A 25,868-nucleotide genomic window follows, 5' to 3' on the forward strand; every position below is an offset into this window, starting at 1 on the left:
CTCACTAAATCTAAACCTGGAGAAGGAAGCACCAGGAACATACAACGTTGAAACAATTAATATTAGATATTATTAAGATACACATTAAAAAATCATTAGACTGAGAAACAAAGAGTAGGCCATATATCTCAGTATGTAGAAATTAAACTTAAAATACAAAAGGACCCCTAGTGAAAAATCATCTCGTAATCTCACACCTTAACTAGCGCTCCAAATGCATTACAAGAATGATGTAACAACACCACTGAGAAAAGGGTCTTGGAATAAAGGACATACATTGTTAGCCAACCTTAGCCTCAATAAGACAAATTATTCTCAAGTCAATACTTTGAAAAATCAGAGGCACTATTGCAGTGTGGCACTGAAGGAATTATCTGGAAGCTACTAAGTCAAGTTGCTACTGCACAAGTTGGATGAATTTTAAGCTTCCGGAGGTCTCATTTTTGGAAAATAGCCAATTTACAAACAGATAAGCGTTCAATTTTGATTGCCTCATTATAGGAAGGATGTGGAAACTTTAAAAAGAGTACAGAGGAGATTTACCAGGATGCTGTGTGAACGGAGTACATGTCTTACGAGGAAAGGCCAAGTGAGCTAGGCCTTTTCTCTTTGAAGTGAAGGAAGATGATGAGGCTTGATAGATGTGTACAAGGGGCATAGACAGAGTGGACTACCTGCATCTTTCTCTCCAGGATGGCAATGGCTAAAACAAGAATACATATTTTTAAGGTGACTGGAGGAAAGTACAGTGAAGGGATGTCAAATGCAGTTATTTTGACTTGCACATAGTAAATGTGTGGAACACACTGCTGGTGGTAGAGGCAGATACATTAGGGACATTTAAGAGACTCTCAAATAGGCACATGAATTAAAGAAAAATGGAGGGCTATGTGGGAGGAAAGGGTTAGATTGATCTTGGACTAGGTTAAAGTCAGCACGTCATGGGTGAAGGGTCTGTACTGTATTAAACAGTTCTATGTTCTACATTAATAAAAACAAGAGCAGCCCCTTAGTACAAGGTGAATGCAAGAGTGAAGAATTCAGACAAATATCCTAAAATTAGATTAAATGGGCAAATAGAAAATAATTGCTGCTAGTCAAAAAGCAAAAATGCCTATGGTGCAACCTGCACTGAAAAAACATCAGCAATCCATACAATAGGTTTAAAATTGTACAAAGTATTTCCATGCTATCCTTCAAATATTATTTTGTCTACAGAAAATTTCTAAAATAACAGAAAACTCCAGATTTTAAAAATTAAAGTCACTCTTGTAGCAAAACAAATGCACAAATGGCAATTAGTTAACCCCCCTCAAGGAAAGGACAAGATTTATTTTGAATGTATAACACTCTTCTTTCCCTTTTTCTAGAAAGTGGTCAAAATTTGTATCTAGTATGTATATTTACATTGCTGACCTTTGTGCTTCACACCTGGCTCTGAACTATAATTAGCAGGAACCAGGGAAAGAAAAACAGATGTCAGTATTTTTTTATATAATTGTCTCAAAACCGCATTCAAAATGCAATGTTTGCATTATTTCATTGAAATTTAAAGTGATTCTTCAGACTACAGCTTAAAAACAAAATACAATTCTGCCAGTAATAATAATAATTATTATACTAAAACACTATCAATCCACTCCAAAATCCCTATCCAGGTAAGGAATGCGGAAAGAACATGCAACAAACTCCTACAAATTATGCACCTATGACCATGACAGCATTATCAAATAGCTCTTGATATCATTTCATTTTTTCCTTAATGTGCTTATTCTACAAATAAGGCAATAAATTTATGGGTGGCACCGTAACTAGCAGCTGGCGTAAAGCTATTGCAGCACCAGTGATGTGGGATCAATTCCACCACTGTTTGTAAGGAATTTGTACATTCTCCCCATGACCACATGGGTTTCCTCTAGGTGGTCCCATTTCATCCCACATTCCAAAGACGTATGGGTAAGTAGGTTAATTGGTGACGTGGGTGTAATTGGGTGATGCAGACGTGTTGGGCTGGAAGAGCTTGTTACCATGATATAACTTTAAATAAATGAAAGACCAGAGAAGTAAATGATAAATTGTTGATGGAGTTATTTAAAAAGCAGTCAGGTTCAAACATCTACATATGCATGGTCAAACATGGAAGGCTAACAGATTCAGCTCAAATTTATTGGTTCACATCTTCAATGGACTACCCATGGAACAGTGTTGAGGGAATTCATCAAGATTATACTAGCAGAGGAAAGGAAGAGTGATATTGTTGGCAGTTGTGGATAATGGTACCTGGCAGACAAGGTCTGGCATACTGGTGCAGAATCCAACACTCTTAAAAACTATATGAATATGAAGGATGAGAAAACACTTGAACTATCAGGATTTTTCCACACACAGGAACAAAAAAAAAGTATTTAACAAGTCAGTTTATTGCAGGCAAGTGGCACCATTTAGCTCATCAGTGCCACCAAGCTCAGCTCCTCAATCCAATGGCATTTATACAAACATTGCTTACCAGTCATACATAGCATTGCCTCCAAATATTAGATAGATACTTTATTGATCTCAAAGAAAATTACGGTGCCACAGTAGCATTACAAGTGCACAGATATACAAATATTAGAAGAGAAGCAAGAAAGAATGAAAAATAAGTTACCTCAACAGTCTTAACAGGAGGGGGTCATCACTTCCCTGGTTATAGGTGGATTCATTACAGAGCCTACTGGCCAAGGACAAGAATGACCTCATATAGCACTCACTGCAAAAGCACAGTTGTCTTAGTCCATTACTAAGTGTGCTCCTCTGTTCAGCCAAGGTGGCATGCAGAGGGTGAGAAACATTGTCTAGTGTTTTTTTTGGAAAATGACTTACCACTAAAGTACAACTGCCTAGAGAGGAGGTGACTTAAAACAAAAAAATTACCCATTTTCTAACATGAGGAATTAGGATTGTATTGCAGCATTTTTGAGTGGCCGGTTTGTCTTATCAACCAGAACTAACAATTCAAATTCCTTTAACGTCAGCATTTTGGAAATGGAGTTTACCACTTGCTGTTCCAAGGATAAAAATTGATAAGGGTCAAAGAGGACATACTAAAAGTTCTTTAGCCACCTTTGGAAATTGAGGCTTTGCTAGCTTCCTTGGCCATGGTAACAATGTAGTTCAAACAGAAAAGGCCATTGGTAAATGTCATTCCTAGGAACTTCAAACTTGCAACCATCTTGACAGCAACACCACTGATGTAAAATGGGAGCATGTGCACTGCCGTCCTTTCTGAAGTCAAATCTGTTTTGCTGACATTGGGGGAAATAGGTTTTTGTCATGACACATCACTAGGCTCTCCATCTCCTTCCTATACACTGACTCATTACTTGAGATAAGATGACGGCACTTCGGATGCATAGCTTCTACCAGGCCAACCAGAGTTATTGTCTTTTTAATTTTTTAAGAAAAGAATAAAAATTTTAAGACCCTGCTGCACATTAAGATCTTAAAGTACTCCTGTATGCCCGACAGTGAGTTCCTGTTGGCAGAGAAACTAAAGGAGCTGGACTTGGTGCGGACCATGATGCTGCCTCAGTGCACAAGGGAGGTGTGCAGTTTAATGGCAAGTGATAGTTTTGGTCACTTTTCTTGTGATCACAAGATCTTGTGGTGTGGAATGTGGCAAGTTCAACTCATTGGTTTATCGCGAATGGTTGAGGAGGACCGCAGAGGGAGCTATGTGGCCTCTTGTCATAGCAAGGACTAGGCCTCAAGCCGCGGTGTCACCTGTTTGCAGCCACCCAGGAGTTGGAGTTAGTGCTGCCCCCACTCCACCTCCCCTCCCCAAGTGTTCCCTCAGCAGAAAACAAGCTGGACTGTGTTTGGCCACAGACTGCTGCAACATTCATGGACTCAGGGACTTGGACCATGTATTTTTTGTGACTATTTCACTAACTTATGTGCTACGACTGTTGGGACTGTGTTTTTCTCCATGACCTCAGAGTGACACTGTTTCATGGGTGTTCATGTATGGTTGACTGAAAATTGAATTTGAACTTGAGATACAGCCCACTATGGTGGTATCATCCACAGACTAGCAGAATCTGACCAAACAGTCATGAGTGCCTAGGGAATAAAGTTGGGGGTTCAGAACAAAACCTTGTGGCATCAGTGTTGACAATAATCATGGTAGAGGTGCTGCTGCCTATCCTTACTGATTGTAGCATGTTCCTCAAAGTCAATGACTCAGTTGCAAAGGAAGGTGTGGATTTCAAGGTCTAGGAGTTTGGATATTTGCTTGGACTCTATTCATGCAGGTTCCAATGGCTGGGCCTCTGGGTAGGTTGAGACAGGCTAATTGTGATTGTATTTCAGTACGTCCGCAGCACCAAGTCTCTGAAGCAGGTACTCCAATGAGGTTGAGTCAGGTCTTGATTTGTGAGCTCAGTGGGGTCGGCTATTTATTCTGCACAAGCTTTCACATGGACAGGTCCATCCTTGCCACACTAGGCATTGATGTTTCGGAGCCTGTACTTGGAGTTCATAAGAATGGGGAGAGCTCAAAGAAACCTACAAGATGAAGTGGACATGCAGAGGGTATTTCCATCAGGAGTGTTTAGGATCTGAGGGCTCAACATCAGAAGGGATAGCCCTTTAAAACAGACATGAGGGATTTTTTTCAGTGAAAATGGGGTGAACTTTGGGATTCATTAACAGAGGACTGTGGAAGCCAAGCTATTTGATGCACTTAAGGCAGAGATTGATACGTTCTTGACTGGTAAAGGGGCTAAAGGTTATCGGAAGGCAGCAGGGAATGGGTTTAAAAGGAATTTATTGAATGGCAGAGCAGATTTGATGGGCCAAATGACCCAATTGTGCTTTTACATCCTGTATGGAGAAATTAAAGTTAAAACATGGAAATTAGCAACACCAAACTATATACATCTATCAAAGTAAAAAAAAATAATCACAAATAGAGAAAGCTTGGAGACAGTGCGAGAGGGAAGATAGACAGGTGATAGAAAGGGACACGCTCAGACCGATGGATTGAGATGTGTCTATTTTAATGCAAGGAGTATTATGAACAAAGCCAATGAGCTTAGAGCGTGGATCAGTACTTGGAGCTATGATGTTCTGGCCATTTCAGAGACTTGGATGGCTCAGGGGCAGGAATAGTTATTTCGAGTGCCAGGCTTAGGTGTTTCAGAAAGGACAGGGAAGGAGGTAAAAAGAGGTGGGGGCGTGACACTGTTGACCAGAGATAGCGTCGTGGCTACAGAAAAGCAGCAAGACATGGAGGGATTGTCTGCGGAGTCTCTGTGGGTGGAAGTTAGGAACAGAAAGGGGTCAATAACTCTACTGGGTGTTTTTTCCTTTTTAAATACAGACCACCCAATAGTAACAGGGACATCGAGGAGCAGATAGGGAGACAGATTCTGGAAAGGTGCAACAATAACAGGGTTGTTGTGGTGGCAGGATATTTTAAATTTCCCAAATATCGATTGGTATGTCCCTAGAGCAAGGGGTTTAGATGGGGTGGAGTTTGTTAGGCGTGTTCAAGAAGGTTTCTTGACACAATATGTAGATAAGCCTGTAAGAGGAGAGGATGTACTTGATCTAGTGTTGGGAAATGAACCTGGTCAGGTGTCAGATCTCTCAGTGAGAGAGTATTTTGGAGATAGTGTTCACAATTCTATCTTCTTTACCATAGCATTGGAGAGGGATAGGAACAGACAAGTTAGAAAAACGTTTAATTGGAGTAAGGGGAAATAAGAGGCTATCAGGCAGGAACTTGGAAGCATAAATTGGGAACAGATGTTCTCAGGAAAATGTACAGAAGAAATGTGGCAAATATTCAAGGGATATTTGCGTGGCATTCTGCATAGGTACTTTCCAATGAGACAGGGAAAGGATGGTAGGGTACAGGAACCCTGGTGTACAAGTCTGTTGTAAATCTAGTCAAGAAGAAAAGAAGAGCTTACAGAGGTTCAAAAAGCTAGGTAATGATAGAGATCTAGAAGATTATAAGGCTAGCAGGAAGGAGCTTAGGAAAGAAATTAGGAGAGCCAGAAGGGGCCATGAGAAGGCCCTGGCGGACAGGATTAAGGAACACCCCAAGGCATTCTACAAGTATGTGAAGAGCAAGAGGATAAGGCGTGAGAGAATAGGACCAATCAAGTGTGACAGTGGAAAAGTGTGTATAGAACCAGAGAAGACAGCAGAGGTATTTAATGAATACTTTATTTCAGTATTCACTACGGAAAAAAAATCTTGGCGATTGGAGAGCTGACTTACAGCGGACTGAAAAACTTAAGCATGTAGATATTAAGAAAGAGGATGTGCAGGAGCTTTTGGAAAGCATCAAGTTGGATAAGTCACCAAGACCGGACGAGATGTACCCCAGGCTACTGTGGGAGGTGAGGAAGGAGACTGCTGAGCCTCTGGCGATAATCTTTGCATCATTAATGGGGACCTGAGAGGTTCCGGAGGATTGGAGGGTTGCGGATCTTGTTCCATTATTCAAGAAAGGGAGTAGAGATAGCCCAAGAAATTATAGACCAGTGAGTCTTACTTCAGTGGTTGGTAAGTTGATCGAGAAGATCCTGGAGAGGTATAATATGATTAGGAATAGTCAGCATGGCTTTGTAAAAGGCAGGTCATGCCTTACGATCCTGACTGAATTTTTTGAGGATGTGACTAAACACGTTGATGAAGGTAGAGCAGCAGATATAGTGTATATGGATTTCAGCTAGGCATTTGACAAGGTACCCCATGCAAGGCTTATTGTGAAAATAAGGAGGCATGGGATCCTAGGGGACATTGCTTTGTGGATCCAGAACTGGCTTGCCCACAGAAGGCAGAGTGGTTGTAGACGGGTCACATTCTGTAGTCAGTCACCAGTGGTGTGCCTCAGGGATCAGTTTTGGGACCCCTTCTCTTTGTGATTTTTGTAAGTGACCTGGATGAAGAAGTGGAGAGATGGGTTAGTAAACTTGCTGATGACACAAAGGTTGGAGGTGTTGTGGATAGTGTGAAGGGCTGTCAGAGGTTACAGTGGGACATTGATAGGATGCAAAACTGGGCTGAGAAGTGACAGATGGAGTTCAACCTAGATAAGTGTGAGTTTAGGAGCCAAGAGGTAATGTTGCAGCTATATGGGACCCTGGTCAGACCCCACTTGGAGTACTGTGCTCAGTTCTGGTCGCCTCACAAAAAGATGGATGTGGAAACCATAGAAAGGGTGCAGAGGAGATTTACAAAGATGTTGCCTGGATTGGGGACCATGCCTTATGAGAATAGGTTGAGTGAACTCGGCCTTTTCTCCTTGGAGCGACAGAGGATGAGAGGTGACCTGATAGAGATGTATAAAATGATGAGAGGCATTGATCATGTGGAAAGTCAGAGGCTTTTTCAGAAGGCTGAAATGGCTAGCACGAGAGGGCACAGTTTTAAGGTGCTTGGAAGTAGGTACAGAGGAGATGTCAGGGGCAAGTTTTTTTTTTAAAAAACATAAGAGAGTGGTGAGTGCGTGGAATGGGCTGCCGGTGACTGTTGTGGAGGCGGATACGATAGGGTCTTTTAAGAGACTCCTGGACAGGTATATGGAGCTCAGAAAAATAGAGGGCTATGGGTAACCCTAGGTAATTTCTCAGGTAAGGACATGTTCGGCACACTTTGTGGGCCGAAGGGCCTGTATTGTGCTGTTGGTTTTCTATGTTCTATCCTTTCTAACTTTATTTTTGAATGGATTTCAGCTACATCACAAATCCAATGAGTGTTAAATTTCATCTGATGTGCCTTACTTTATACTTACCTGTATCCAGTTTCACACCATTAATTTATCCAGATGCTGCCTGTCGCACACACTTTTGCATTTGAGTTCTTTGGATTGTCTATCCCTTATACTTTAGTATCACTGTGAAGTCCTTAGTGCATTTCTGAAAATTAGAAATCCCACTCAACAAGTGCTTCACACTGAATACTTCACGCTACCCTATCAACTTCCCTAGTAAAACAAAATCTACAGATGCTGAAAGCCTGAAGTCAATTCAGAAAAGAAGAATCAGGAGATTCATTTTGGTTCGTCATCTTTTATCAGAACTAGAAAAACTAGAGAAAACAGATCTTATAATTCTAAGGACACAGTCTTTGTCATCCCTCACCCCAATGCTGCTCAACCAAGAGTTGTTCCAACAGATGTTTAAGGCTCTGAGAAAAGATGGAGAAGGAAAAAGAAATAATGTCTCATGATACAATGCAAATTGATGTTACATGCAAATGAAGAATCGGAAAGGGACACATCATGAAAGATGGATCTGGAGGAGAAATTAAAGGGAACATCAAAAATATTATCCAAAAAAAGCTTGTAATCCTGAGCCAGAGAAACTGAAAAATGTCAACTCAAAAAGTGAACTGCTGTTCTTTGAGCCTCTTTGGAAGAACACTGGAAGTTGAAACTGGGAGCAGTTGGGAACAGAAAGCTCACTTTTGTGAGTGTCAACAAACAGTCATTCTGTCAATTTTCCGTGTGTTCCCATTGTAAATGAAACCACCTTGTAGCAAACAGAATATGTATAAAAGTCAACATCAAACTGGCAAGAATGACTGAGCCACTGTCCCTCTAAACTGTACAGGTGCGTGACTCCACAGTAACCAAAACGCTCCCATGCACGTAACCTTTGTTGCTACGCAGATGGAATAAAGACAGATGCAAAAAAGTTTACAAAATACAAAAGATTCTCTTTGTACTGTATTTCATTATGTAGGAAAGGAAGAAAATTGCCTTTTAAACTCACAAGAGAGCATAGGCCATCAACTTTTTGCTGTTGATGTTTCTGTAGCAGGCAATTTCTTTTTTACGAGGTCGAGTTGCTAGCTCGACGCTCAACCTGGCACGGATGGAAAGCGTGCCTGGGGAGCCAACTGGGTTCGAACTCGGGAGCCTTCACTCCAAAGTCTGACACTGATGCTACTACGCCACCAGCATTTCATTATATAGTACTGTACAAAAGTCTTAGCACATATCTATAGCCAGAGTGCCTAAGACTTTTGCATAGTACTATACTAATTTTTCATACTGCACTGAACTGCTGCAAATTTCATGACATATGTGAGTGATGATAAACCCAGTTCTGACATAGGTTTCCTACTGTGGACAGAGTGGGAAGGGGACAGAGAAAGGGGAACCATGGTTGGGAAAAGGGGAGGAGGGAGAGGAGGGAGTGGGAAGCACCAAAGAAGCATTCTGTAATGATCAATAAACCAATTATTTGGAATCAAATGATCTTGTCTGGTGTCTCAGGGCTGGGTATCCGCACCTGCGCCAACCCTCCCCGGCACTCCTCTGCCACCTGTCCCGCATCCCTCCTACGGAGCTCCGCACTCGCCATTCCCAACATTCTTTGCTCCTGCCAGATTTCCAAACTCTCTCTCCATTCCATGTTGACAAATACAGGGGGGTGAATACTAATTTCTTCATCGATTCACTTTCTCAATCAATTAGTGAAGATAGTCATCAATATTACTAATTAATTTCAGTATTCTATAATGAGTTTGAAGACAAATGAATCTTAGTTATACTTACATTCTTTCCTTTTAGAAAAGAATAAAATATTAGATACCACATGAATCTGCCTCCAGACTAATTATGTGCCTTCAAAGTTCTGAGTACATTTACAAGATTTTTGAGTGCTCAAATTTTCTTTCACAGATAATCCTTGCAATAAGGAAAGACAAAAGGAACTACATTCCACTTAGCTTTGATCAGAGTCAAATTACGTGCACTCAGATTTGAAGGATAATTTTCTGACTTGATGTTTTATGTTCAAGCAGTTTTCTGAGCCTATGCATTTCCAAGATTCCTTTTTAAAGGAACCCTCTAAAAAGAGACCAAGGGGGGAAAAAACCTGGATAAATACTACATTGAAGCATTTACTGATAAGACTTTAAGACTATGCACCTTTAGGATTTTTAGTAATACACAAATAATTTCTAGCCCTAGTACACAAATTACCAATTGTACATTTAAATAGTATTTAAATTTGCTTTCTTCAGCTCCAGCTACAAGTCAAATTCCTAAGTGCAAATAATTTTGCATAATAGGAAGTAACCAAATTTCAGATTGATCACATGAAAAACTAACTTCTAATTGACATACAAGTGCATTTTTCTTTAAATCATTACAGAATGAATTCAATCACAAATTTGGGAAGGTATTGGGGAAATAGGAGTCACTGCTATCAAGCTATAAGGAGGCTTCAATGAGCTGGAACACTTGTATAAACCAGGCAATTTAACCAAATCCTTACTGCAAAATGCTACAATTAGAAAATCAGCACCACTGTACAATCCAATATCAGTCTTTCAAGTACAGCTCCTTGTTGGATGAGCAGTATTAATTCACTATATTTAGTAATTTTCAGAAGATGTTCCAGGTATGTTAAGCCGATGACTTCAAGCCAATGGATTACACCTTTGTGGAACTTAACTGCATTTCGCAATTAGTCTTGCTTACCAGGAAGACAAAGTTGAAGCTTCTCAACTGTAATAGCAATGTTCCTCTGATGTACCCTACATCGGATTACCTCTTCACTTTGGTTAATCACCTAAAAATAATAAAAGCCACATTCCACATTATTGGTACATTTGTACAACTGGCAGTAAATGTAAGCATAAACATATTAATTCTTACCTCTTTCCCTGCATCCTGAAGTCGGTGATTTGTGTCAGTTACCTGATCCTATAAAGAACCACAACTAGAAATTAAATGCTGAATGAAATCTAACATTTTAAAGTATTAAGTTTAAAAATTATATTAGAAAACTCACTGAAAGATCCAATTTGAAAAACTTCTGACAATAAGAAATAAAGTACCCAGCAAATTGCAACAGAACTTCAAGCCAATGCAAGCGGGTATGATGCCAATCTTTTCACACATGAACACTTATTAAATCATCACATTCAAATTCATTTTTCATCATTAATTCTTAGAACAGCAAGCATTCAGCTTCATTTCAGAGTTCAATATTGTTATCAGGATTTCACTGTCCACTTCACTACAACAGTGTTCCAAAAACTTAGTTCTCATTTTTTATTGGGTGTCCAGATACAAACTTGTCCTTGCAATCACAAGTATTAAACAATTCATTCTTTTAAGCTGCTGTAAATCAACATCTGCATTTAAGATGCTAGAATGGCTTTACAGATTTAAATTTACAGACACAAACATGTTGTGTCAGCGGTACCTAAACTAAATCACAAGGAACAAAATAAAAATAGCATTATGTGACACACGGGTGCAATTTTTTGCATGCCTTCTTTGGTGTCCAAGATAAACTCAAAATCAGGTAATGATGGATGCCGGGCAGGCTAATGCCCATGACAGAGCTGGCAGAGTTTACAACTTTCTGCAGCTTTTTCCAATCCCCAGCAGTGGCCCCTCCATACCAAATAGCCATGCAGCAGTTAGAATGCTTTCCATAGTATGTCAGTAGAAATTTGCAAGTTTCTTTGGTGACATACCAATTCTCCTCAAACTCCTAATGAGATATAGCCTGTTATGCCTTCTCTGTAATTGCATCAATATGATGCGCCCAGGATATATCCTCAGATGCTGACACCCAGGAACTTGAAAACTGCTCAGCCTTTCTACTTTTGATCTCTCTATGAGGACTGGTGTATGGTCCCTCAACTTCCCATTCATGAAGTCCACAATCAATTCCTTGGTTTTACTAATATTGAATGCAAGGTTGTTACTGCAATACCAATGAACTGACCCATCTTGATCCTGTACATTTCATCATCTGAAATCCTGCCAACAATATTTGTGTCATTAGCAAATTTATCCTTTGAGCTGTATCTAGCCACACAATTATTGGTGTAGACAGAATAGAGCAGTGGGCTAAGCACACAACCTTAAGATGCACTAGTGTTGATTGTCAGTGAGAAGGAGATATTATTTCCGATCCACACAGACTGTGATCTCTAGGCGAGGAAGTGAAAGATCCAGATGCAGAGGCCCAGTTTATGGAGCTTATTGATAAGAATTGAGGGTATGATTGTGTTGGAACGCTGAGCTGCAGTCAACAGCAGCCTGACGTAGGTATTGCTATTGCCCGGATGATCCAAGGCCAAGTGGAGAGCCAGTGAGATTGTATCCATTACAGACCTATTGCGGCAATAGGTACATTGCAGGTCCAGGTCCTGGCTTAGGTAAAGGTTGATTCTAGCCATGACTACCTCTCAAAGTACCTCATCACAGCAGATGTGCATGCAACTGGGCGACAGTTGTTGAGGCAACTCGCCCTGCCTTTCTTGAGTACTGGTAACACTCCAAGAGCTACATCTGATTCTAACCTCAATCAGAATTGTTTTCTCACCCTTAAAATCGCCTTCCATGGGTCGTACCTGGACGTACATTGCTGGATCCTCTGTCCTGAATGCCACAGATCTAGTCCTTAGCAGACCAAATCTCCTGGCTCATTCATAACTTTTGGTGTGGGTGTGTCCAGTCTGTTCTCAAAGGCACACATTCATCCAGACAAGTCTTCATGAAGCTAGTGATAACTGTGGCGTATTCAGACTCAAAGATGAAGCCCTGAATATTGTCCAGTCCACCAACGCAAAGCAGTCCTGTAAGCACTTCACCTTCTCCCTTGAACATAACTTCTCAGTCCTCACCACTGATGCTGTGATCCTTAGTCTCTGCCTATATACAGGGAGTGGAATTACAGCCAGATGATCGGACTTTCCAAAGTGTGCATGTGAGGCGGCATGGTAAGCATTCTTGATGGTGGTATAACGGTGGTCAAGCGTTAGCTCCTCAGGTTCCACAGGTGATATGTTGGTGATAGCTGTTCAGAGACTTCAAGGTGGCCTAGTTGAAGTCTCATGCAATGATATGGAAGGCATCAGGGTGCACAGTTTTATGCCTGCTGATTACATTCCTCAGTTCTTCCAGTGCCTGTGTGACAGCTGACCACTAGAACCATCACATTTATGTACCATGAGCTAATCATAAAGCATACTCCATGTCCTCTGCCTTCAGCTGTTCTGCCTTTGTAGAGAATTGTGAAGCCATCGAGCTGTAGTGCTGCGTCCGAAATGGTGGGGGATAACAATGTTTCCATGAGAAGGTATGCAGCAACCCTGATGTCCCTCTGGTACAGCAACCTTGCCAAGGTCTTCAATTTCCCAGAGACTGTACATTCACCAGCAAGATAGTCAAGAGTGGGGATTTAAAGCCTCTGCATTTCAATTGTACTTGCAGACTGCCCCACCACCCCCACTCGTGTGTTCTCTTTTTTTTTTAAAAAGAAAGGTGAACTGCACTCGCGACCCATGTCTGCCATCCAAGGTTTGTTGATTTTGAGTATCAATAGATTTTTTTTATATATAGAAGTATTCTAAAAACTATGTTCCTTACTGAGGTAAGCAAGCTGTGCCCATGGATTTCAGCTGTAGTAATCCTGAACGGGATTATTTGATGATTCCCATCAGAACTGCATGCAACAGTTGCCCCTTAATGGGACCATCTTAACTTGGAACTTTAAACTCTGAACAGATCATTTATGGGCATCTCAAAAAATAACATCAAGTTTATCGAACCTCCTAAAAACTATTTCCTTTATAATAATTATAAATGTAATGAATCATTGTTTGACATTTCCAAGACAGTTTTCTAAATTAGGAGACCAAAGCTTGCCAAATCTATAATAACTGATATAAAAAGCACAATTTCTCCCAAAATCAACATCACCTTGTTTTATAGTGTAATTAACATGGTAAAATATTATTTAGTTCTACTAGTATTCTCAAATAATGCCACTGTACAAAAGTTATTTTGGGTAAATTAGCAAGAAGTTGGGAAAAGTTCACATTTAAAAGGAGTACAGGGTGGGGTAGAAGCAGTTTTGTCAGAACATTTTAGATATTAAGATTTGGACATCAGCTGGCAACAGAACGTGAATGCATACAAGGATGATTGAAGTGCAAGGCATTTGGAAGATTACTGGGATACAGATGCAAAAACAGGGATAGCTTCTGAGGGGAAAAAAACTTAAAATTGAGCAAATCAGTGTAAGTTAGATCACAAATGGTAGCATATTACAAACGTTTGTAGATGACCACATTCAATCAAGTGTGATCACCGTCACCTTCTTCTTTGAGAACTTTGCCAGTGATTTGAGGCAGAGGTGAAGTTCAAGGCCGATTCAAAAGCAACAATAGCTGACAACTTCCCATGTGTTATGTGGACTTCAAAGGTCAAAATGTGACAGCAATGTTGTGAACAGTCAGGTTCAATATTTTTTTTTAAATAGTGCCAGGGAAAGGAATGAAGTCAATGATTCGGAGACAGCTTTTGAAAATTCCAGCAACAAACTGAAGGAAAATTCCGCCCATCTAGCAGGGAGTTTATAGAAGCGGTCAGATAATTCAGTGGAAGGATAAAGGGAGGTGCTGGTAATGTAAAGCAGGGGTCCCCAACCTTTTTTGCACTGCGGACCGGTTTCATATTGACAATATTCTTGCGGACCAGACGACCCAGGGGGGGTTAGGGTTGCCAACGAGCAAGAGTAGAGCCAAATACATTGCTTACACAGAGAGACTACAATGACCATGAAGCCTTGCACGGGCATCAGTGCGCATGTGTGCTTTGTGCACGCGTATGCGTGCCGATTTTTTCTACAACTTGTTTTTGGTGATTCTGTTGGGGGGGTGGGGGTGTTAATCATGACCGGAATATAGGTGATAAGTGGCTAATACACTCAATTTCGTTTCTAAAAGGGTTTATCTAACAAATTTAATATTAAACACACAGCGCATATTTTCCTCGCATGAATATAGTGATAAGTCAATTATCAGGGGAGGACAGGGGAGCCTGAAGTAAGTGTTGAACGAACTTCCAGTAGAAGTAGTAGAGGCAGGTTCAATATTATTTAAAGAAAAATTGGATAGGTATATGGACAGGAAAGGAATGGAGGGTTATGGGCTGAGTGCAGGTCGGTGGGACTAGGTGAGAGTAGTGTTCAGCACAGATTAGAAGGGCAGAGGTGGCCTGTTTCCGTGCTGTAATTGTTATATGGTTATATAAGTCAATAGTATCATAACATTTTAAGTAACGTTTGGATATTAAACACACAACACATATTTTCCCCGTATGAACATATAAAATCATTGCAACACACCAATATCGCTGAATCAGTGGGCGCCCTGGGCTGAATGCTTGTTTCCCTGCAACAAGATGGTCCCATCGGGGGGTGATGGGAGACAGCGATACTCGAACGGGGCTCCTTATGTCCAGGCTATTACGCAATTTGGTTTTCGTTGCATTCATTGCAGAGATATGTTGGAAATGGAAGCAACGTTTTCAGTGCTTTTGTGGCTATCTCAGGATATTTAGCCTTGACTTTGAGATCCAGAATGCCGGCAGAGATGGTATGTCAAACATACTTTTCAGCCCGCCAACATTTGCAAGCTCAAGGAGTTGATCTTCTTCCCGCGCTGACATGGATGACCTCACATGCGTAATGGCTCAACAGTGGGCATGACAAGGAATGAGGAAAGGTGCAGCTGACTCCTATCACCAAATCATATCGTTTCCTCGTGGCCCGGTAGCACATGCTTTGCGGCCCGGTACCAGTCCGTGGCCCAGTGGTTGGGGACCGCTGATGTAAAGCAAGATGCCCTCAACCCTCAGAATGGCAACTAAAGCCATGCTTTTTGATTTGTAGGTTGGTGCCAGTTAAAATGCAGATGGAAAGGCATCAAAAGATGACAGTATTGTCCACCACATCATAGACTATAGACAAATCAAAAAGGAAAAACAACTTTGATCACAAATAAGAGAAAATCTGCAGATGCTGGAAAGGCAAGCAACAAACACAAACTGCTGGAAGAACTCAGCAGGCCAGGCAGCATCTGTGGGGGAAAAAAAAGTGTACAGTCGACATTTCAGACCAAGACCTTTCACGCAGGACTGTCACAAAAGGATGACAGTAGTTACTGAGACATTAGCAGAGGTCAAAACCTGACTGAAGGAATTCAAAAATAACATTTCAAGAAAAGTGGATAAAGATTTGGAGGAAATCAGAGACTTTGCAGATATACTGCAGATAGAGCAATAACACTGGACAACAAAGAATTTGCTTTCTGAATACTTTTGAGATATCTTATGGATTTTCGACTGCTGATAATGAAAATCATCATGAAATTTCCCTATCACACACTTTTTTTAAAAATTGTCTACATTTGACATTGCAATTCATAGCTGATCAGAATAACAGATGCCAAGCTTAAGGAAGGTATTTTTGTTGGTCTAGAAATCAAATAGGTCATCAGTGACAGGCAATTCAAAGTACTTTAGTGGGACCAGAGAAAAATCCCATGGAAAACATCCAAGGATGCTGTTGAAATTTTTTTTAGCAACTACAGAGCACCAAACTATATGCAGCTGCATACAAAACTATGAAGTCCAACATGTCACTCAAGATTTTCTGTATTCCCATTTAGAGTTCTTCCCTGCAAATCTTGGCACAACCAGTTACAAGCATGGTGAAAGGTTTCACCAGGACATTGTGGTCACAAAGTGTATCAGGGCAACTGGAATCCATCAATCCTGTCTGATTATTGTTGGACACTTAAACGAGAAGATTCAAACACCGAGAAAAAATGAAAATCAAAACATTTTTAGCTTAGTTGAACAATTGCAAAGTATCAGCACCATTATGCAATTAAGCACATTATATTCAATAAAATTTCTTGTTTCTCCAAATTCCTACGAGATACAAATAGTCTGAAATTATATTGTGTTCAGCTTCAAGTGGTCTATCATAAACAAAAAAATCTGAGGAAGCAAAACTTGCGAAAAAATTTGTTGCCCAGTGTAATTTGCAAGAAAATAAGAGTTAAGCTTTGGACTTTTGAAGAGAGACTGATGGCAAGTTTGAACATAGAACAGTATGGCAAAAAACAGGCCCTTCAACCCATGATGCTGTGCCAACCTTTTCACCTACTCCAAAATCAATCTAACCCTTCCCTTTCACACAGCCATCCATTTTTCTTTCATCCACATATCTATCCAAGAGTCTCTTAAATGTCCCTAATGTATCTACCTCTACCACCTGCTCTAGCCATGTCCTCCACACACATACAACTCTAAAACACCTACCTCCTGTCTTCTCCCCCCACCCACCCCCCCATACTGTTCTGTAATCACCTTTAAAGTATGTACTTTCGTACTGGCCATTACTGTCTGGGAAAAAGGCACTGGCTGTCTATCTTTCCCTTTTATCATCTTATGCACTCACCTGTTCAGTCTCCTCTCATCCTCCTTCACACCAAAGAGAAAAGCCTTAGCTCATTCAACCTTTCCTCACAAGATATGTTCTCTAAACTAGACAGCATCCTGGTAAATCTCTGCACCTTCTCTAAAGCTTCCAAATCCTTCCGATAATGAGATGACCAGAACTGAACACAATACTCTCACCCCATCAATTTGCATGTAAGGGATCTATGGATGTGAACCCCAAGATCTCTCTGTTCCTCCAAGCCGCTAAGCATCTTGCAATTAACTTTGTACTCTGCCATCAAGTTCAATCTTCAAAGTGCATCAACTTCAGTTTTGTATTCAACTCCATCTACCACTTCTCAGCCCAGGTCTGCATCTCATCAATGCTCCATTGCAACATACAATAACCTCCTACACTATCCACATCATCACCAATTTCTGCCATCTGCAAACTTCCACATCTAAAATAATTCATTTAAAAAAAAATCACAAAGACAAGAGGTCCCAGAACAGATCTCTGCAGAACACCACCAGTCACAAACATCCAAGCAGAAAATGCTCAATCTGCCACCCTCTGCCTTCTGTGGGTAAGCCACTTCCAAATACAAGTTTCCCTAGATCCCATGTCTCCTGACTTTCTGAATGAACCTACTATGGTGAAAATTGTTGAATGCCTTACTAAAATCCACACACCACATCCACCTATCCTCCTATTCATTTTGTCACTTCCTCCAAATCAATCAGACTCATAAGGCACGACTTGCCCCTCACAAAGCCATGCTAACTATCCCCAAATGGTAGTAAATCTGTCTCTCAGAATCCTCTCTAATAGTTTCCTCACCAATGATTTAAGAATCATTGGACCGTAATTACAGATTATCCCTATTACCTTTCTTGAAAGAAAGAATAATATTTTCCAACCTCCAGTCATCTTGCACTACCCCTATGGCCAGTGGATACAAAATAAAACATGAATAGTTCAGCAAGCTCTTCCCTTGCTTTCTTTAATAACCTGAGGGTATATCCCATCTTGCCCTGGGGAGTTAACTCTCCTAATGTTCTTCTAAAGTTCCAACTCAGCCTCTTTCTCAACTTCAACATGTTCCAGCACATTAGCCTGCTCTACAATGACCTCACATTCATCAAGGTCCCCCTTACTGGTGAATTCTGAAGCAAAGAATTCATTAACAACATCCCTTACCTCCTACTCCAGGCACGTTTCCTCTCATCTCTAATCTAGAGTGAGTACCCTCACTCTAGTCCGCTTCTAGTTCTTCACATGTGTAGAACGCCTTGAGGTTTTCCCTAACCCTACTCATTTGAAACAGGGATCGTAGTGGATGTGCTGGTGATGGTGGTTGTGGGGGTGTGGGAAGCTAATGGAAAATAAAGGCAAGCTATTGGGAGAATTTAAATGAAAGTGAAAATTAGCTTTTTTTTGGAAGGTGGACTGTTTAGCACTCACAATTGTAAGTAGATAGTAATAAGTAATGTTAGATACAAGGTTTACAGCATCATTAAACAAAAATGCATTTGAATTTTTTATTTGTCTTTCTCAATTGAAAAAAAAATATTCTTACCTTCAGCTTCCCGGCATTTGATCTCACTTTAAGCAGTTCAGTTATAGCATCAACAAAACCTTGATGATGAAAATTGCACATTTTTTCAATTTCTCGGTCATGATTCCGAATGCGGGCCTCAAGTTTTTCCATAAACCGTTTGTGCGCATTGGGTTGGTCATCATATACAGATCTAGTGAGAGAAATTTAAACCAGTCACAAATAATATTTTCTTCATCAACAATGAACAATACCAGTAACTTTAGTTCAGGGTTTTGACCCCAAAATGTTGACAGGTCCTTTCTGCCACAGATACTGTTAAACCCAGAGTTCCTCCAGAAAATGAGGCAGATTTTCCAAATGTTCATGGTGCCATCTAGTGAAAAATTTCATTACAGCAGTGTTCCCATAGAATACACCACAATTCTATTCATTTAGATTGCATGCACTGTCCCTCAGAATTACAATATCATATTTATACACAGACTTACATTTTTTTTTAAAAATCACCAACATAAAAACATTATTGACAACATGAAAATGTGAAAACATAATGCATCATTTTTTGCAATCCAGTGCTTTAGCATGGAAACTCTCATCTCTTGCCATGTCAAAATAATGACTCAAGATCCAAATGCAAATTATTGGACTAGATCTTAGTGTTAACATCCACACTTGATGTTGAGGTAAACACTGTAACACTTACATGTGCACATCCCCAAAGTCCAACTGGCTATACAAAAGTATCTGACACTATTGTACATTACTCTCAAAGTGCAACATACTACAGCATACTTACAACACACGACTCAACTCATCTCACTGAGTTTATGCCAGCTCCCAGTTAAGCTAGTCCATCAGTCCCATTCTCCCTCCGCTTATTCCCCCCAATAGCCCTGCAGCAAATATGCATTCACTTGTCCACAAATTTCCTCTGGCTGACAGAACACAAAAGATGACAAAATCACCACACCAGCTTCATCATCTGTTAAAACTTAAGATACCTGATTGCTTTTCAAAGTCAAGAACAGAAAAATTTAAAGCATTATGATTAATGTAAAACTTTTCTGTGAAACGAAAGATTTTTCTGCATTATTTGCATTTCTGTCTTGCAGGTACTCAATGTACACTGGACTGAATGGGCTCTTTGATCCTGCATGATCCACAAGCAAATCAAATTACAGCTCATCTCTGCGTTACAGCTGTTCAACATTCAAAGTTATTATCATAGTCATACTTTATTAATCTTGAGGGAAAATGATTTTCGTTACAGTTGCCCCAACCAAGAATAGAGTATAAATATATCAATATAAAACCATAAATAATTAAATAGTAATATGTAAATTATGCCAGGAAATAAGTCCAGGACCAGCCTATTGGCTCAGGGTGTCTGACCCTCCAAGGGAGGAGTTGTAAAGTTTGATGGCCACAGGCAGGAATGACTTCCTATGACGCTCAGTGTTGCATCGCGGTGAAATGAGTCTCTGGCTGAATGTACTCCTGTGCCCAACCAGCACATTATGTAGTGGATGGGAGACATTGTCCAAGATGGCATGCAACTTGGACAGCATCCTCTTTTCAGACACCACCGTCAGAGTGTCCAGTTCCATCCCCACAACATCACTGGCCTTACGCATGAGTTTGCTGATTCTGTTGGTGTCTGCTACCCTCAGCCTGCTGCCCCAGCACACAACAGCAAACATGATACCACTGGCCACCACAGACTCGTAGAACATCCTCACCATCGTCCGGCAGATGTTAAAGGACCTCAGTCTCCTCAGGAAACAGAGACGGCTCTGACTCTTCTTGTAGACAGCCTCAGTGTTCTTCGACCAGTCCAGTTTATTCTCAGTTCATATCCCCAGGTATTTGTAATCCTCCACCATGTCCACACTGACCCCCTGGATGGAAACAGGGGTCACCGGTGCCTTAGCCCTCCTCAGGTCTACCACCAGCTCCTTAGTCTTTTTCATATTAAGCTGCAGATAATTCTGCACACACCATGTGACAAAGTTTCCTACCGTAGCCCTGTACTCAGCCTCATCTCCCCTGCTTCAAAGTACACATATGTCACCATATACAACCCTGAGATAAATTTTCTTGTGGGCATACTCAGATCCATAGCAATAACCATAATAGAATCAATGAAAGATGCCACCAACTTGGGTGTTCAATGAGTGTGCAAAAGACAAACTGTGCAAATATAAACAGGCAGCTAAGATTTGTCCCTGCAGAATTCACATATCACTGACCAAATTTTGACAGAACAAAATTCACTGAATTTGTTTAAGTAAGTAAAATTGACTTTTAAACTCACACTGACATATGTAGAGAACAAAGATTTGCTTTACAGAAAGTCATAATATGGAAATTTTTCTAGGAACGCAACCCTTTTCCCCCCACACTGCAAGCTGGAAGACACTTGTAATACAAAATTTTCTACAAATTGGTTGTCAGCTCATGACATTGAAAGTTTAGTAGATATAAACAGTTTCAGGTTTTCTTACATTTATATGGGTAAATGTTAGTGGTTTGTCTCTGAACTACTGGAAAACCACCATGATTTCAACCTCCCCTCACTAGGTAACAAATTGAAACAAGCCCATGTATTAAATACTACTAAAACATCTTTTCTTTTTCAATCTTTTTATTGGTTTCATAATGATAAACATACCGTAGTATTGATACAAAGTTATTGGGATTACATTGTTATAATTAACATAGTTAAATATAAACCCAGTTGACACATGGGTATTAAACCTCCCAATCATACAGGATACAAATATAATATACAAAGAAAAGGGAAAAAATCATGAAAAAGGAAAAAATATATAAAAATATACCACAAAAGAAAAACTAACCTAAACAGTGTTAATCAACTAAACCAAGAAAAGAAAGACATGGGCTGTTATGTAACATCAAAAAAAGGAACCATTAGCGTTATCGACTCCGCTCCTCTCAACATATACTAAAAAGAAATTGAATAAGTCTGGTAAAGGTCAAATTACATCATATGGAAATGTTGAATAAATGGCCTCCAAGTCTTTTCGAATTTAATAGAGGGAGCATAAATAACACTTCTAATTTTTTCAGTTTAAACACAAACTGAAAACTAAGTTTAAACACAACATAGTTTGAGGGAACCAATTAAATGTGGTGGGAGGATTAATCTCTTTCCAATTCAGCAAAATGGATTTTCTAGCCATTAATGTAAGAAATGCAATCATCTGACGAGCTGAAGAGGTTAAATGAATTGATTCTATCATTGGTAACCCAAAAATTGCAGTAATAGGGTGAGGTTGTAAATCAATATTCAGAACAGTTGAAATAGTATCAAAAATATCTTTCCAATATTTTTTCAAAAAAGAACACGACCAAAACATACAAGTTAAAGAAGCCATCTCAAAGTGACATCTATCACGTACAGGATTTATATGAGAATAATAACAAGCTAATTTATCCTTTGACATATGACCCCTACGCACTACTTTAAACTGTATCAGCGCATGTTTAGCACATGTAGAGGATGAATTAACTAATTGAAGAATTTTTCCCATTTTTCAATCAGTAAAATAATCTTGAGTTCTCTTTCCCAATCAGTCTTAACTTTATTAGATACGCCTGGATGTATTTTCATAATTATATTATAAATAACTGCTATCACACCTTTCTGAAAAGGATTTAAATCTAAAATTTTTTCCAAATTATCTGTTGAATATAAATTTGGGAAGGTAAGAGAAACAGTATTTAAAAAGTTTCTAATCTGTAAATACCTTAAAAAAAAGGGATCTAGACATGTTATACTCATTAGACAATTGTTCAAAGGACATGAAACTATTATCCAAAAATAGATCACAAAATCGTACTATACCTTTAGTTTTCCAAGCCAGATATGCTTGATCCATAATAGAGGGTTGAAAGAAGAAATTAGATATAATAGGACTTGCTAAAATAAATTGATTCAACCCAAAAAATTTTCGAAATTGAAACATATACGTAAAGTACGTTTTACTATTGGGTTATCCATTTGTTTATACAATTTAGAAAGAGTAAAGGGAAGCGAAGTCCCTAAAATAGAACCCAATGAAAACTCCTGTAAAGAATTACATTCAAGATTTACCCAATGTGGACTTGGTTACATCCAAGTCCCATAACGAAAATTTTAAATATCGAATATTAATTGCCCAATAGTAAAATCTAAAATTCCGCAAAGCTAAACCACTCTCCTTTTTAGATTTCTGTAAATGTCTTTTAAATAACCGAAGATTTTTGTTCGTCCATATATATGAAGAAATTTTGGAATCAACATTATCAAAAAAGGATTTCGGAATAAAAATTGGCACCGCTTGAAATAAATATAAAACTTTCGGCAAAATAATCATCTTAATAGCATAGGTCCGACCGATCAATGACAGAGATATTGGTGACCATTTAGTAAACCAAAGTTTAATCCGATCAATTAAAGGTAAAAAATTAGCCTTAAATAAATCCTTACGCTTTTTCATAATTTTAACCCCTAAGTATGTAAAAAAAAGTCAGTAACCAATTTAAATGGTAAACATCCATAAATAGGAACCTGCATATTTAGGGGAAATAGTTTGCTCTTATTAAGGTTCAATTTATAACCAGAAAAATTACTAAACTGAGCCAACAAAGATAAAATAGCAGGAATGGATATATAATAACAAATCATCTGCATATAATGATAACTTATTTCATTTCTACAGGTAATACCAAAAATGTTAGGTGAGTCTTGGATAGCAATTGCTAAAGGTTCAAGGGCAATATCAAATAATAATGGACTAAGAGGGCATCCCTGCCTAGTATTCCGAGATAGACGAAAAAAGGGAGATCTTTGATTATTAGTACCAACCGAAGCTACAGGGATATGATATATCAATTTAATCCAAGATATAAATATCGGCCTACAATTAAATTTCTCAAGCACACTAAATAAATATGGCCATTCAACTCTACCAAAAGCTTTCTCAGCATCTAATGAAATAACACATTCTGGAGTACTAAGTGAAGGAGTATAAACAATATTCATTAACCTCCTAATATTAAAAGATGAATAACGATTTTTAATAAATCCAGTTTAGTCCACAGAGATAATTTGAGGTAATACCTTCTCTAACCTAGTTGATAATATTTTAGAAAAAATGTTTTAATCTACATAAACAGTTCCAGGTTTTATAACATTTTTACGGTAAATGTTCGTGGTTTGTCTCTGAACTACTGGAAAACCACGAAGATTTCAACCTCCTCCTCACTATGTAACAAATTGAAACAAGCCCTTGTATTAAATACTAAAACATCTGACACAACAGAATTAAGATATCACCAGATTAAAACATTACACTAACTAATGTGGAATTAAAACAAAAATTGTACTAGGAATAATTGCTTATGTTAAGTGCATTTCTAAAATGCACAAATTTAATGCAAAGCTCAAAAAATTCAAAACGAATTGTTTTCAATTTTTAAGATGGAGGAGGCAAGTCTTCTCATGATAATGAGACCTAGAATTCAACTTCAAATATCTATAAAGTGGATTAAATATCAGAATCCAGAACATTCTTGGCTAACAAAAGGCATCAGCATTAGCTTGTAAAGTGAATGCCATGTTTGACCAAGTTAAAGAACAGCAGATTAACAAATAGAATTGAGTGGACATTGAGTTCCCCATTTGAAAAGATCAAGATAAAGTCAAGTTTATTATCATGTGCACAAATATATGTAAGCACACATGCAATGAAAAATGTACTTACAGCAGCACAGGCATACATCATAAGCAGCATTTACAATAAAAAAGACCATTTTTACAAGATAGAATCTTGCAAGAACTATTTTACATCCCTGCCCACAATATAGTGCAGCCACCATTCTCATTCATGATCTTGGCGCCATCTGGCCTTTGTGAATCTCAAGCAAGAAATTGAAAATGCTTTCAATTATTTTCTTCATTATGTACCTGTTTTCTGCCCCATTCTCTTCAAATTTCCTTCTGCTCACTGGTGAGCTAAACTTTCAGCAATTTTTTATTTTCTCTGCACTCCCACATTTCCCTTCACTTTACTCAATGAAACATTACTGCACATGGTTAAATTTAATAACCAACACTGTTGCTTACATTGCATTCCCTTTAGTAATTCAGTTTTGATTCCATCTCGTACCTTTCTCTGATCTATAATGTCTCCTCTTTCTCTTAGAGTGACAGAGACCAAAACCACAAGAAAGCTTAATGGGATTACAAAACAGGACCAAGGTACAGAAACAGAGGCCTGGCAGAGAAACTGGATTAGGATGATAATACAAGCATTATGGTTAAAAACAACATGGTGCAATGCAAGACACAGCAGAAGAAACTAATAATAATAATCACAATTTCTTAATGGAACAAAAATGAAGATTGCACTGTGACATGAGTGGGCAAGTTCAAATGTACCATGTTTAATAAGGATTTACAAAGTTAACTGCCAGAAGGAACATCAGGAAATAATATTTCCGAAATTCAAATAAACAGTTATTGAACATTCAGATAATTAGGAACACTTGTCTCAATTAACTTGAATCTGACACTGAAATTATGAAAAATCCAGTTAGAAAATTACTATGTAACAGCATCAACACCAATAGAAACTAAATTTTGTTCAGAGATAAAACAAATAAATACATATGCATTTTTAAAATATTAATAACTACTACTAGTTTGCAATTAGTTTTAAAAGGTATGTGCCTCAATTCACTGCCACTAGAGGGCTCCCTTAGAATATTCAACAACGGCTGCTGTTACAAATTTCTAACAATTTCCCCAATTTCAAGAGAAGATTTTGAATCGCTATACTATTTAGGGTAATGTTATCAATTTGCACATTTATAAGGCATGGTGCTGACCCTTTTTGGAATTTCAAGGGGAGGGGAAATAGCAAATACTTGAGCCAGTGGGGAATACTTTCTCATTTAGTCCCTTGAGAATCAGAAATCTCATTTATGTGATGATTTCCATGAAAAACCAAGTTCACTAGTTGAAGAGTCAATTCTCA

At 39.0% G+C, this 25,868-nt stretch overlaps 1 protein-coding gene across 4 annotated transcripts in view; it reads right to left on the minus strand.

The window, feature by feature from the left end:
• The window catches only part of LOC134358975 (exocyst complex component 6-like), a 194,539-nt gene that overhangs the window by 142,417 nt on the left and 26,254 nt on the right, over positions 1–25,868 (minus strand). For all 4 annotated transcript variants that reach the window (XM_063071718.1, XM_063071716.1, XM_063071717.1 and 1 more), the window contains exons 2-4: positions 18,844–19,015; positions 10,667–10,714; positions 10,490–10,580 (exon numbers count right to left, since the gene is read on the minus strand). In XM_063071718.1, coding sequence (XP_062927788.1) covers positions 10,490–10,580; positions 10,667–10,714; positions 18,844–19,015 — 311 coding nt within the window. The remainder of the gene's footprint in view (positions 1–10,489; positions 10,581–10,666; positions 10,715–18,843; positions 19,016–25,868) is intronic.

Source organism: Mobula hypostoma, chromosome 19, assembly GCF_963921235.1.
Source record: "Mobula hypostoma chromosome 19, sMobHyp1.1, whole genome shotgun sequence".
Classification (NCBI taxonomy): Eukaryota; Metazoa; Chordata; class Chondrichthyes; order Myliobatiformes; family Myliobatidae; genus Mobula; species Mobula hypostoma.